This window comes from Fukomys damarensis, unplaced genomic scaffold, assembly GCF_012274545.1.
Source record: "Fukomys damarensis isolate Sample0158 unplaced genomic scaffold, DMR_v1.0_HiC HiC_scaffold_20, whole genome shotgun sequence".
Taxonomy (NCBI): domain Eukaryota; kingdom Metazoa; phylum Chordata; class Mammalia; order Rodentia; family Bathyergidae; genus Fukomys; species Fukomys damarensis.
In genome coordinates this window covers 39044712-39058952 of record NW_022900932.1, presented here as the reverse complement: position 1 = coordinate 39058952, position 14241 = coordinate 39044712, and the positions used below count along the sequence as shown (strand labels likewise).

The 14241-nt window shown below is 36.5% G+C and overlaps 1 protein-coding gene across 9 annotated transcripts in view; it reads left to right on the top strand.

Moving 5' to 3' along the window:
- LOC104867682 (jerky protein homolog) overlaps positions 1-14241 on the top strand; it is a 46905-nt gene that overhangs the window by 15082 nt on the left and 17582 nt on the right. For 5 of the 9 annotated variants that reach the window (XM_010632117.2, XM_033766647.1, XM_033766646.1 and 2 more), the window contains one exon: positions 585-2700. The exons of the other annotated variants lie outside the window; for them this stretch is intronic. In XM_010632117.2, the coding sequence (XP_010630419.1) occupies positions 804-2330 (1527 nt within the window). In that variant the 5' untranslated portion in view covers positions 585-803 and the 3' untranslated portion in view covers positions 2331-2700. Of the gene's footprint in view, positions 1-584; positions 2701-14241 lie in introns of those variants that run through there. 9 annotated transcript variants of the gene reach the window in all.

Below are 14241 nucleotides of genomic sequence, written 5' to 3'. Positions count from 1 at the left end.
AATAGGGATTTATAAAGCAGTTTGTGAAATAAGGCCCAAACAGCAAATTAAGTAAAAAGAAATATCTTACTAGAATATCTAAAATGTGTTTCAATTCTGAACTTGATTGACAATAATTCTGAGTCACAGTTTAAAAACAAGCAAATAAAATCCTTTCAGATGAGTAAAAATTTGTGGCACATTATCTGAAGGGCTGTATTTTTTATTGTTCACGAAGGAGTAATAAATAGCCATGCAAATAACTACCAAACAGATGATTTGATATAGAAAGGGAAATCTGTATTCAATGACTATAACTTTAAGATCTCTGACATCTTGCTAAGACATCTCTATGTTATCAAGCTTGGGGTTCACCTCCTGTGTCAGTCACACAGCCAAGACCGTCAGGTTCCTTTGCTAAAAAAACTATTCCAACTCATATCATCTTGGCAGGTACTGCAAAAAAAAAAAAAAAAAATTCTATCCAGTGAAATGACCAAATTTTATGAGATTGAAAATAAGCAGAAGGTATGTAATAGTTGAATAATCTTGAGCACTAATTCAGCCTCAGTCTTTTCATCATTAAAATGATATTTTTAACACAGGTCCACAATCTCTGCTCTGCAATTCCAAAATAAGACAAAAACAGAAAGCACTCTGAAACCCAAAAGTGTTTTACACATTTGGCACCAGGACTATTTGGCAACAAAACCTACCATGAGCAAACAAGGAGCCTCTGTTTTCTTAGCATTCAGATCCATCCATCACACATGACTCTGTTATTTGCTGACATTTTGTGTCTTGAGGATTAATTGTATTGGAAAATGTCCAAAAGAGTTAAAGATATACCTATGGGTAACAGTGAAAGGAAGAAAAGGAAGCACCTGTCCTTGTCAATAGCTCAGAAAGTGGAGTTATTGCAGAAGCTTGATGCTGGTATGTCCGTGAGACATCTTACTGAAGAGTATGGTGTGGGAACCACCACCATATACGACTTGAGGAAGCAGAAAGATAAGTTGCTAAAATTTTATAGTGACAGTGATAACCAAGAGCTAATGAAAAATAGAAAAACATTGCATAGGGCCAAAAATGAAGATCTTGACCGCGTGCTGATTGAATGGATTCGACAACAAAGAAGTAAACATATGCCACTGACTGGTTTGTTGGTCATGAAACAAGCTAGAATATACCATGAGGAACTGAACATTGAAAGTGAGTGTGAGTATTCAGAAGGCTGGCTGCAGAAATTTAAAAAGCGTCATGGTATCAAATATCTTAAAATGCATGGTGAAAAAGCTTCTGATCATGAAACTACTGAAAATTACATTGATGAATTTGCTAAGATAATATCTGATGAAAACCTTAGCCCTGAACAGATTTACAATGCTGATGAAACAGCTCTGTACTGGTGTTATGTTCCTAGAAAAACTTTAACAATTGCTAATGAATGGGTACCAACAGACCTCAAGGATGCCAAGCAAAGATTAACTGTTCTTGGATGTGCTAATGCTGCAGGAACACACAAGATAAAATTGGCAGTGATTGGAAAAAGCCTAAATCCAAAGTGTTTAAAAGATGTAGGCAGTTTACCTGTGCATTACTATGCAAACAAGAAAGCGTCAGTGACAAGAGAAATCTTTTCTGACTGGCTCAATAAGTACTTTGTGCCAGCAGCACGAGCTCATTGCAAACAAGCTGGACTGGCAGACAATTGCAAAATTTTACTATTTCTAGACAACTGTTCTGCACATCCTCCTCCAGAACTTCTTGTGAAAAGTAATGTCTTCAGCATTTACCTTCCCTCTAATGTGACATCTATAATACAGCCTTGTGACCAAGGAATTTTACGTTCCATGAAGAGCAAGTATAAACATTTTTTTTTGAACAGCATGCTTGCTTCAGTTAACAGAGGCCTGAAAATCCAGGATTTCCTTAAAGAATTTAGTCTTAAGGATGCCATCTATGCAGTTGCTAATGCTTGGAATGATATTGATAAGTCAACATTAACAAATGCTTGGCACAGACTGTGGGCTGCAATGATGTTTGAAAATGAACTTGCTGATGAAGCTTTCGAAGGATTTAAGGACTCTAATGAGAAGATAATGATATCAAAACTCATTACCTATGCCAAAAGTTTATCAGCTGAAAGTGTAAATAAGTTAGAAGAAGCTGACATTGAAGAAATACTGAACATTGACAGTGATGCACCTGTTGTGCATCCTTTGAGTGAGAGGAAAATTGCTAAGATGGGCTTGGGCATAGATCAATATGAAGGTAGTAGCAGTAATGACGATGACATTGTGAGCCCAGATGAAAAAAATCTCTATAGACCAAATGGTGAAAATGTGTGACCAGTTAATTGCTGGCCTTGAACAATGTACATTTATCAGTAAACAAGAGATCATGGCAGTTTACTCAATTAAAGAGAAACTACTTAGACAGAAACCTGTGTTAAGGAGACAAATGACACTGGGAAAAGTTTTAAAAAGCTCTCTGTATTAATGCTTCTTCATTACTTGAGAAACTTTCTGGTTCATCTACATATGTTCAATTGCAACCTAATTTTGTCAACAATGGTGACATTAATGTAACCATTCTTCCAAGATTCTCAAGCAACCAGAATTGATGAATATTTATTGCATGTATATATGTTGTGGGTCACTTTTCATCAGCAATTTTTTACATAAAAATGTCCTTGAAAATGAGAAGCACTATCAAAGTAGCAGAAAAAATAAGAAACTTTAAGTATGTTTGGTCTATGTTTTCATTTACCAACAAATTTATACTAACAAATTTCACTTACTGATAAATCTGCTAATTTATTTATGTAAATAAAGTGCATTATGTATGGTCTTTGTGTGAATTTTTATACATTTTTTCCAGAAATATGAATGTGTTTTATTACAGTGTACAATCTCTTATTCAATTACAAAATATTTGTTATACTCCAAAGAATTCCAATTCCTTTCTAATTTTAAAGTATTCTCACCTTGAAAACACATTTAGTTCCCTAAAGTTTGGAAAAGAGATTGTGCAACTGTAATACTTACCTTGAAAATTTGTTTTGCAGATCTAATGATTTAATAAATGTAAAGTGCCTGGCACAAAGTAAATCCTTTTTTTTTTTTGGTACTGGAGATTGAACTTGGGACCTTGTGCTCGTGAGGTAGGCAGCAGAACCACTTAGCTAAATCACTGGCCCAAAGTAAATATTCTTTATGTATAGTCACTATTATTATTTCACTACTCATTTAAAATATAGGAAAAGATCTTTCTGACATTGAAGATAGTAAATTGACCTAATATTAATATTAAGATAAGCAGTCTTCAAATTTTATCACTCTAAGAGATGCTTTGGCAATGTGTACATGATAATACATACTTGAGTGTCACCTAAATCTTCATCCAAGAGATAGAAACATTTCCCAGGTCAGAAGATAGAAAGTATTGTGCTTCATTGAATTCCACTGTTAATAAAATCTATAGATAGCCCTTATTTTTTCATCAAAGAAATACAGTTGTTCACTTGTCTACTAACCATTTTCTCAAATTTCTTTCCTAAAAATGCCACATAAATCATTCAATATCCCTTGCAATCCAGAATTCCTACTATTTTAAGACCTTGAATATAGCTGAATAAATTGATAATTCTATTTTATAAGTAAGGCTACTGTTAGCCTCATGAATGTAAATTGGTTCCCTATAGGCTCATCTTTGTTTTGGTTTCAACTATCTATCATGTTATGTAGTAAGCCCTATGAGGGCAGAAACCCTGTATTCATTCCTGTTTTCTGCTGTGTCCTCACCATGCATAGCAGTGGGCATACAACATGAAAGAGAACTCATTTCATTTAAGGACCGAACTATATACACAGGTTTTTTGCCAAATTACTTGTACTTAATACTGTATTGTGAGGTTTTTTTTTCTTGTCAATCTGATTTTTAGAAAAAAAGATCTCTATACTGTATTCATTATCCTTTTTCTGAGACGGAGTGAACATTATCCTTGTAACCCCTCCACAAGACCAGCCTTCTCTATTATCTTCTCTATGCCTGCATCATGATTGTCCCTGTTATATATCTTTAGTTCATGCTCTAGCTGTCTGCTGGCTATTCTCATAAAGTATAGTAAGCCCTCACCATAATGTGAGTTCATAAATAACCTAACTGGCGATTAGCTCCCTTTCTCCACTCAGTACTATTCTTCCGTCGGGGTGAGCAAGAGTTGGACAAAAGGGGGCTTGTAATGGAAGGGGAAATCCCAGCAGGGAGGGCAACAGCAGCAACTCCACCTTGATAAGTAGGAATGTGGAGGGTAGTCCTGTGTCCTCAGTATTATTCTGTCCAATCCCATGGAATGAGTGATTGAGCCAAGTGCCGACTAATGGAGATACGTGGAATCACTGTCCTGTCTTGGGAATCTCAGCCAGGCAAAAGTCTGCCTAATATTTAAGCCAACGTGAACAACAAACCACCAGATGACACTACGTTTTGTATGGTGAACTGGACCCTACAAACTGGTCTTACATGATATAATATTTGGTGCTCATTTACCATGTTATATCAGGTTTTTTTCTGTACTTTTTACAAAATTCTAATGATGCTCTTCTTCACCCAAATAATATGTTTTATGTCAGCTGCTCATTTCTTTACTTGGGGATAAGTGTTACCTGAAATGTGAACTCTAGTTGATAGGTAGGGGCTGCCTGAATGCAAGTTTGAGAATTTGGAGCCATGTCCTGGCTCAGTCAGTCAGTGTGTGGTAATCATCTGTTGATGTCTGCCATTGGAACAGAAAGTACAGTAGAAATGGCAAAACATACTATCTATCCCCAGTGGAGACCTTGCATTTTTCCTACTCATCCTTGGTTCAGACCTGCTGCTTCCACCGAATTACTTTAGTGTATAGGTGATATCATAATCTTGTATCCTTATCCTGCACTGTGTTGCACCAGACAGGTCCCCTTTTCCTTTACATACTCAGCTGTTTGTGTAGCAGTCACAATGAAAAGACTGATGATGGAGAGAGTACATAAACCAGACACTTAGCTTTAGACATTACTGTCTTTAAAAGCCCAGTTAAATGAACCCTGTATTGTTGGATTTGGAGTCCAGTGTATTAGTATGAACTCATTGTTTTTAACATCTATACACAGATAGATACAGAAATATTGATAAGTATACATGCATGGGTCAGTATATATTCATACATGTTTGAAACAGCCTAGGAGCCAACATTTCCCAAAAGTAATAAGCATACTTAGATTCAAGTTTTGGTTTCTGAATACCATTCTCCAATAAAAGGGGCCAGGATTCCTTGTAAAATTGATTAATCTCAACAAGAGCAGGAAGAGAGCAAGATGAGCCTGAACATCTTGTGGTGAGGCAAAAGACGTGAGATCTGTCAAAGATACATAGGAATCAACATAAAGAGTCTTCTAATGACAGAACCTGGAACGATCTGAACAGCAAAATGAATAATAATCGCATTATATAATTATAGTTCATATGGCAAAAGAAATATCCCTGGCACCATGTAGTTAAAAATAAATAATCGAGGGCCAGGGATTTAGCTCAGTGGTTCTGCTGCTTATCTCAAAGGTGCAAGGTCCAGAGCTCTGTCCCCAGTACCAAATAAGAATATAAATAAATGCATAATTGATTTAGTAAATAAGAGGAGGGTAGCTCTTCCTTACAATAGAGTTGCAGTTAATCAGTGTAGAAGGAAAGAGACACATAGAAAATCATTAAGTAAATATCACAGCGATAAGTGCAGCAGACAATATATTTAGGCTCCTAAATTAGCTAACATTTATGGAGAAACAGACTGCATATCAAATTATCTCCCACAGATATATAACTATCCAAATAAAAAATAATTACAGAGGAGAATGGCAGAAACTTCCTTAAGTAATAGCTCAACAGCACCAGTAATAAAACATCATGAATCCTATGCTCTGTAATGCAGTAGGGACACATTATCATTTTTGTGGTATATCTTGCCAAATGTACTGGGTCAAATCATGAGAAAATCCACTTTGAAAGAAATTCAACAAAATGACTGATCAGGTACTGTTTAAAGATGACAAGGTCATGAAAGACAAGCATGAACTGAGGAACTATTGCAGATAGGAAATTCAGAAGAAAGAAACTAAATGTCATTTAGGATTCTGAATAGTATTCTGAAACAGAAAAAGAACAAAAATGGAAAAACTGATGACATTTAAATTAAGTCTGAACTAAATAGCATTAAACCAGTGCTGATTTCCTCGTTCTTGTAACACTATCGTGATTATAAAAGATGGTAACATTTTAGGGAAGCTGGGTAAGAGAAAAATGGAAACTATAATATTTTGCAGCTTTTCCCTACGCACAGTTTGCTCAAGATAAACAGTTAAGAAATGTTGTTTTGATGTGTTTTAATGACATACCTTTCAGCCAGCCTATCTAAAGGGAACCACTCTTTCCTAGCCTCTGTTCTCTACAGGTTACAGGCTCTAGCCATGGTGCACAGACCCATTTCACTCCAAGCTTCTCACCTTCCCTCCATCCTTCCCCAAATTCATCTGTCTCAATTTATACAGATAGATTTATCATTCTACGTATTAACTGGGGACCTACCTTTGTCCTTCAGAAAACTTATTAATGTTGAAACAAAGGTTGTACTTCATTACTGGTCCCTCCTTTTGGCAGCCCAGTGGAACCAGCGGAGCCTTCATAATTTTCTCTCTCTTAGAATGGTCTCAGGGCCATCTCCAGGTTTTTTGTTTTGTTTTTTATATATTTTTTTATTGGTACATTTTAGATATAAAATAGTTACATTCACCATTGGGATCTTGTACCTTTACATGACGTATCTTGGTTCTTATTTTTTCCCCATTCCCCTGCCTCCCTTCCCCACTCCACTCTTCCCTATTTACAGACTTTGTTTCCATTTTTTCCCCTTTCTCATTTTTTCTTTCCCTTTTTACCTTTCCCCACTGCTCCCATTTGTCCAATACCTTTAGACCTTTTCTTCCTATTACAAAATATCAATTATATATTTTGACACTTATTTACACTTTTAGTTTATCACACCAGAGAAACTTACAGTATTTACACATGTGTGTCCTATAAGCCTTCATAATATCACCACCACCCTTGGAATTCAGCTGTAACTGGGATTTCGGTTTTGGTTTGGTTTGGTTTGATTTGGTTTTTTGAGACAGTGTTTCACTATATAGCCCAGGCTGGCCTTCAAATCAAGAGTATCCTCCTATCTCAGCCTCCTGAGTGCTGGGATCACAGGTGTGCACCACCACACCTGGCTATGAGTTTTAAATAACTTTCATTTTCCGTCTTACACTCAAGGTTGTAAAGATCAAAGGTCCTTTGATACTATTTAGTTGTTTTATTGCAATGGTGTTTATGGAAGTTAAATCTCCAGATCTTGGCATGTTTAAAACTGTTCATTTTATGTTTTATCTTGAGAATATTGCTGCACTGTCTTCAAAGCTTTCATTTCTTTCTTAAGTCATCTATTTTTCTTTTGTTTTGTTTTAGAAATATTAGAAGTTTTCGCTTTATCCTTAGTTTTCTGAAATTTTAAAGCAAGTATCTAGGTGTGATCCAGCTTTTTAAATTTTGTTTTCAATTCATTTTAAGTCATATTCATGGGACCTTTCACTGCAAGTTTCATGTCTTTAATAGGTCATGAGATTTATCCTGTTATTGTTTTGAATATTCCATCACTTCCATTTCCACCATTCTCTTCTTCTGGAAGTCTTCAATTTTTCTCAAATGTTTAGTGATTCTTGATCATGTCCTTAAATCTGCATTTTCATTTTCCTGTTAATCTGTCTTTTAGTGCTTTTTTTTTTTTTTCTGTGTTCCATTTGCTGTGGTTCAGGGGATGAGGGAGTAGGAGAGTTGGACACATTACCAGGCTGAGTGGGTCTATTTTTTTTTTTTTTTTTTTTTTTGGTGCCGGGATCAAACTTGGGACCTTGTGCTTGCAAGGTAAGTGGTGGCACAACTGAGCTAAATCCCTGTCCCCTTGGGTCAGTAGCGTAACTGAGCACAGGAACTCTCATTTCCTTTTGGTGTTCACATGCCTCTTCAATACTACCAAGTGTTACTGTTCAATGGAATTGCTTGTGCTATTTGCTGTATAGCACCGTAGAGGGATAAAGGACGAACTGCTTGGTTGTTTCTATTATTGCAGTATTACAGAATTAACTGATATTGATTGAAGGCTGCCTCCTAGTCCCTATATCCATTTCCCCCAAAGTTTGGAACAATACTGAAGTCTCTCTCAATTTTTTCAGGCATCCCCTTCATGAATTTTGAGCAGTGATTTCGTTCTTCATTACTGTGCCAATTCTGTTTCTTTCAGCTCTTTCCCCAGAATTTCTGGTCCAATTAAAGCAGTTCATCTTGTAAATCAGCATGATTTTCAAAAATCTGTCTGTATGAGTGTGTGTGTGTGTGTGTGTGTGTGTGTGTGTGTGTCTATAGAGATAGCTCTTTTAATTTAGTTTATGATTTCAATCAGAAAAAGGCTAGATGAACTTGGGTTTATGTTGCCATCTTAATCCAGTGTGTGTGTGTGTGTGTGTGTGTGTGTGTGTGTTACTAGGCATGAAACATTATTACAGAAATGTTCAGACCTGTTTTTAACATACTTGTTTTCAAGTGAAATGTTATGTGGAAGATTAGTATAGTAAACAGATAAGAATAAAGTGATCTGGCTGGAGTAGAGGAGGCAGCCCTGAGCATGAACTACTTGGTCTCTTCTTTGCTTTCCACTACAGATCAAAAGATGAGGACTCTATGAACTAGTTTGAGGAACTACTGGCATGATATATAGCTCAGGAGTATCTACTCTAATGGTTTTTTTAAATTTTCTTTTTTTCAATGTTAGGGGTCAAACCCAGGTCTAGGTTAGTGCTCTACCATTGAGCAAAATGCCCAATCCCTAGTAAGTTCTTAGTAAATAGTAGTTATCTTTATTATCACTATTAAAACATTAGGCTTTATGCCTCCCTAAGTCCTGACTCTAAATTCTGCCACTCATTCTAGCAGTCACCTCTTAGGAAATGAAAAAATAATTTTTTTTAAAGACCAAATGACAACAGAGCAACTACTAAATATATATAAGGCCTCTACTGGATGCCTATATATCACCTTGCTTAATCCTTGTAATGACCCTAAGAGATAAATGTTTTGATATCTACAATATAATGAGAAAAAAGAAGCTCAGGAATGTGCATAAATTCAAATGAGTAAGAAACAGCCACTTATTCTATTTCCTTAAATTTAATTAAAATGTAATTTTAATTAATTAGCTAATTAAATTAATTTTAATGCCAAGTCCCGGCACGATTCCACTGAAGTGGCAGAAAATGACACAGACATCTGGGGACTTTCCTACCAAGACTTGAATCAGGGCTCTGGGGTCTTCCCTAGTGCTTTAAAGGATGAGAAAAGCTCGTCCTGTCATTTCTCTTCCATCTATATGATTCTGCCAATGTCCAGGAAAGCATATCTAGATGGAGACACTGTATAGCTTCTGTAAGACCTGCAGTGGCAGGATCTTTGAGAGATTAGAGTCCCTGTCCCTAAAATTTAAAAGATACACCCCAACACAGACATCCCCTCTGAGTACTGGCTTCCACCTCTTGCCACTGCGCTTAAAACCTCCGCGATCTTCTTGTTTCTGGACAGTGTAGGGGCCAGTGGTCCTTTCCAGTCTCTTGCTGTTTGCTCAAAGTATTGAATGAGACCACCCAATGAGCATGAAAGTTTAATATTTGCTGCAGATATTAGAGGTATTACAGGAACAAAAGTAGGGAGAAGTAATATTTTGAAAAGAAGAAAGAAGTGCTATAAAAAGAAGGAAAGTGCTCTGAGAAACTCTAAAGGAAGGCACGGAAAATACACCCTGCATGCAGAGCAGGTTGCTGGAAGAGTTAAGAAGACAGTGACCCTCCTGATGTCAGACAACGCGTCAGTGTTCTGCTCCCTGATTTCATAATTTGACAGCTCTTTGTTCTCTTTTTTCTTTCTGATACCGGGGATCAAACTCTGGACCTTGCACTTCCGAGGCATGTGTGACGTCACTGAGCTACACCCCGTGACAGTTCTTTGGGACGGTACGTCATACCCTGTTGGCCCGCCTCTTTTCCATTTCTCCATGATTGACAGGTCACACTCTGTTGTCAGTCCTCCTTGCCATGCCCTGATCTGCCGCACTCTCACCCGAGTCACCTACTTTTTAGTGATGAAGACTCGTTTCTTCCTTCTTTTTGTCCTCAATGTGTTTCCTTTCGGCTCTTCTTCTCAGAATACCTAATAAAATCTAATCATTTTGAGCTTTTTCAGAATCAAACAGCTCAGAGCACTTACTGCCCTCTTTTTTCAAAGTCCCTGAAACATGGGGCTGAGGGTGTAGTGCAGAAAGTGGTAGAGACTCTGATCCCCAGCAACACACACACACACACACACACACACACACACAACCATGAGGCAAGAAGAACACCAACTTTACTATTTAGAAAAGCAGTAGTGAATAATCAAAAACTATGGGTAATATAAAAAGTTATCTCAAAAAATTTTCCTGCAACAAAAATTAAGTACGGTAACTGATTCAATGCTTTAATAAGAAGGAAAAATGGATTCAGAAACACTGTTCTTATTGTGCACATCACCTAAATAAAAATGTGAAGATCAAGCTCCAGTTGCTGAAGGACAGGTGCTCTTAGGCTGCACATTTCAGATGATCTGCCCTGTGCACATCCTAGTGGAGATTGCAAGCTCTGTAGGTAGGACTCGGGGACTTGAGTCTTATCAAGGTTTGTAGTCCAAACCCAGAACTATCTCAGTCTCAAGACATTCCATCATCTTATACTAGATAAATACGGTGTATGCCAAGGACAAAATCTACCTAATCCTAGAATTTCCGTATGATTTATGCTTGTATAAAGTTTTATTTGCCAGAAACAGAAGGATAGCATTATTACGGAGCAATTAAAGGAAACAATCAGGTACCATATCAACCACCCTCCTTGGAGGGTAGATAGTCTTTTCAATAAATGGTGCTGGAAAAACTGCATTTCAGCTGCCACAGATTAAAACTAGACCCATATCTTTCACTATGCACTGAATTAAAATAGAAGTGGATCAAAGATCAAATATTAAAACAGAAACACTAAACTTGCTGGAAGATAGGTTAAGTAGAACTCGTGAAGACATTGGCATAGGAAAAAGACTGAACAAATCTTCACTAGCATGGGAACTAGCACAGAGAATCAACAACTGGGATCTCGTCTTACTGAAAAGTTGCACTGCAAGAGAAACCAACAGACCTAAGATACAACCTATAATGTGGGGAAAAAAAATTTACCAGCTATTCCTCAGACAAAGGGCTACCATCTAGAATATACAAAGAACTTAAAAACATCAGCCCTCCCCCATTTAAAGATCCAGTACAAAAAAGGGCATCTGAAATGGACGGACATTTCTCAGACAAAGAAGTAAAAGCAACAAATAAACATATAAGAAGAAATGTTCAACATCGCTGGTCATTTGAGAGATGCAGATTAAAACAACACTGAGATTCCACCTCACCCCAGAAATAATGGCTGTTATCAAGAAATCACGCAATAACAAATGCTGATGGGGCTGTGGGGAAAAGGATCAATTTTCCATTGTCTGTTGGAGTGCAGACTGGTACAACCACCATGGAATCAATATGGAAATCAAAAGTAGGATTAGAGGTCCCATTTGACCCAGCTGTTCCACAGCCGTATATGTGCACCCATGTTTGTAGCAGCACAGTTTGTAATAGCTAAAACTTGGAAACAGCCCAATTGCCTATCAACTGGAAACTGGATAAAGATTTTTTTTTATATGTAAAACAATACTACTCTGTCATAAAGAATGAAAAACTGGAGTCATTTATAGCTAAATGGATGCACATTGAGGCCATACTCTTAAATGAAATAATTAGGACAGACGTGTAAATACCTAATAGTGTCTCCAGTGTGAGAAACTGAAAATGTAAATAAGAATTAAAATGTATAATAGACAATGTGAAACAGGAAGGAAAGGTCTCAAGGAGAAGAGGAAGTGTGAGGAGTAGGGGAAAGGAAAAAATATGAGAAAAGGAAAAAATGAAAACAGCCTTTGTAAATAGGGAGGGGTGGAGGAGTTGAAGGGAGGGCAGTGGAATGGGGAAAAAATAAGAACCAAGATTCATTTTGCTCTAAATTAGTAATAAAATAAAAAATGGCTAAGGAGGTAAACCAGTGGGAAAACTTAGTTTTGAAACTATCTTTATTTTTATATTTACAGAAGTATTTATTTTTATATTGACCTAACTGTTAAAAATACATTACTAAAAAAATAGATGGAGGAGATAGAAACCAAAATAAGGGGTAATAATTCATACTTTCATAAGTGAGAATTTGGAACCCATGTGCATTTTGTTTACTCAGTTCACTTTTCCTGTAGTTAACCCTTTAGACAGATCACAGAAAACAAGGAAATTGAAAGTGCAAAGAAAATTTTTTCCAGAAAATCTGTCACCTGAAGACTTGCACTGTTAACATTTTGATTTTGTGTGTGTGTGTGTGTGTGTGTGTGTGTGGTTCCGGGGACCTTGCACTTGCAAAGCAGGTGATGGCACCACTGAGCTAAATCCCTGGCCCTTGATTGGTTTCTTTTGTGTTTGTTTGTTTCTTTGTTTTGTTTTGTTTTGGGTTGGTTTCTTTTGAAGGAGTTTCATACATACATGCATATTCCAAATTTCCACTATTATTATTGTTGCCTATTTATTTTATACTTATAGTCAGTATTTACACGCATTTTTTTAACTTAGTATTCTACAATAAATACTTCACCAATTAAAACATTAACTCTTCCAGTCACTTTTTAAATCATGCATTTTCATTATTTACTAATTAATCCTCTGTTACTGGAAACAAGGGGGTTTTCTGATTTCTGTACCCTGCCTTTTCCATCTGGCAATGTGTATATAGCTAAGTGCCAAGAATTTCTGCATTCTACAGGATGTCTATTTTAGAGTGCTCAATTTTCCAGAAAGCTCAAAGAAGAGATTCCCAACACAGACATATCACCATGTAGAATTAGAGTACGTGGATTTTTTAAAAAAGAAATGTACATGAAGTTTTAAGTTGAGGCAAGAAAGGGATTTTTAAAGCTGAAAGTGACTGAAAATTGTAGTGAACAGGGAAAGAGGACATTACCAGAACCCCTGCAGTGAGTTCTGGTCTCCTGTGAGCCACAACAGCACAAGTCGAAATAATGAGTAAAGATAGGAAAGGAGACTTAGAGAAGAAGCTAAGCTTAGGGCTTGATCAATGCTGCTCTGGGCAGCAAAAACAAAAGCACCCTGAACTTGCCACACTTTTATTCAGTTCATGGAGAGTAACTGATAACTCAGAGGGTGGTGATAATCCTAGGACTTTGAGGAACTTATGCTTATGAAGATTGTAGGTTGATGAAATTAAGTTCATTAGAAATTTATCCCTCCCCAGGTGAAACCTTTCTCTTACTACTTGGTTCTCAAGGAATCAAAATGTCTTCACCTGGTGTAATCTTGCCTTAGAGTGTCATAGCATCATGAGACCACTGAGGTTTTAGCTGTGATAGAGGCAAAAATGGAGTTATGTTTTGGCGTGTCATAGCCAGCCTGTAGGTGGAAAACTGAGCCTAATAATTAAATTGTGCAATGATTTTTCCCCTAAATTATGTAGAATTGTTCCCAATGGAAAAGAATATGGTTTTTATGATATATTTGTGAAATATAGATGCTACTTGTATTAGTAAAACTATGCAATGGTTATTTGTAATACTTATTTTACATTTTATATGTACATATAAGAAAGCAATATCCATATGAATATATGATGAACTAAACCTTGCCTTGTCTTTTCTGATGAATTTCTAGGACAGTATATTTATTCACATGCTCTATTTAACTATATGTATTCTTTGTTTATGTTTTAAGTAATAGAAAAAAGAGCCCTTTGTTATTGAGGTTGGTTTTTGTTTGTTTGTTTTTTGGGTTTTTTTTGCATTATTTGAAGTGAGTTTTACTCCTTTCCTATACCTTTTACTGTTGTTAAATATGATTTATGTTTAAAATGAACTAGTTGGGCTGGGGATTTAGCTCAGTGGTTCCGCTCCTCGCTCCTGCCTTGCAAGCGCAAGTACCCAAGTTCGATTCTTGGTACAAAAAAAAAAAAATGTATACATATA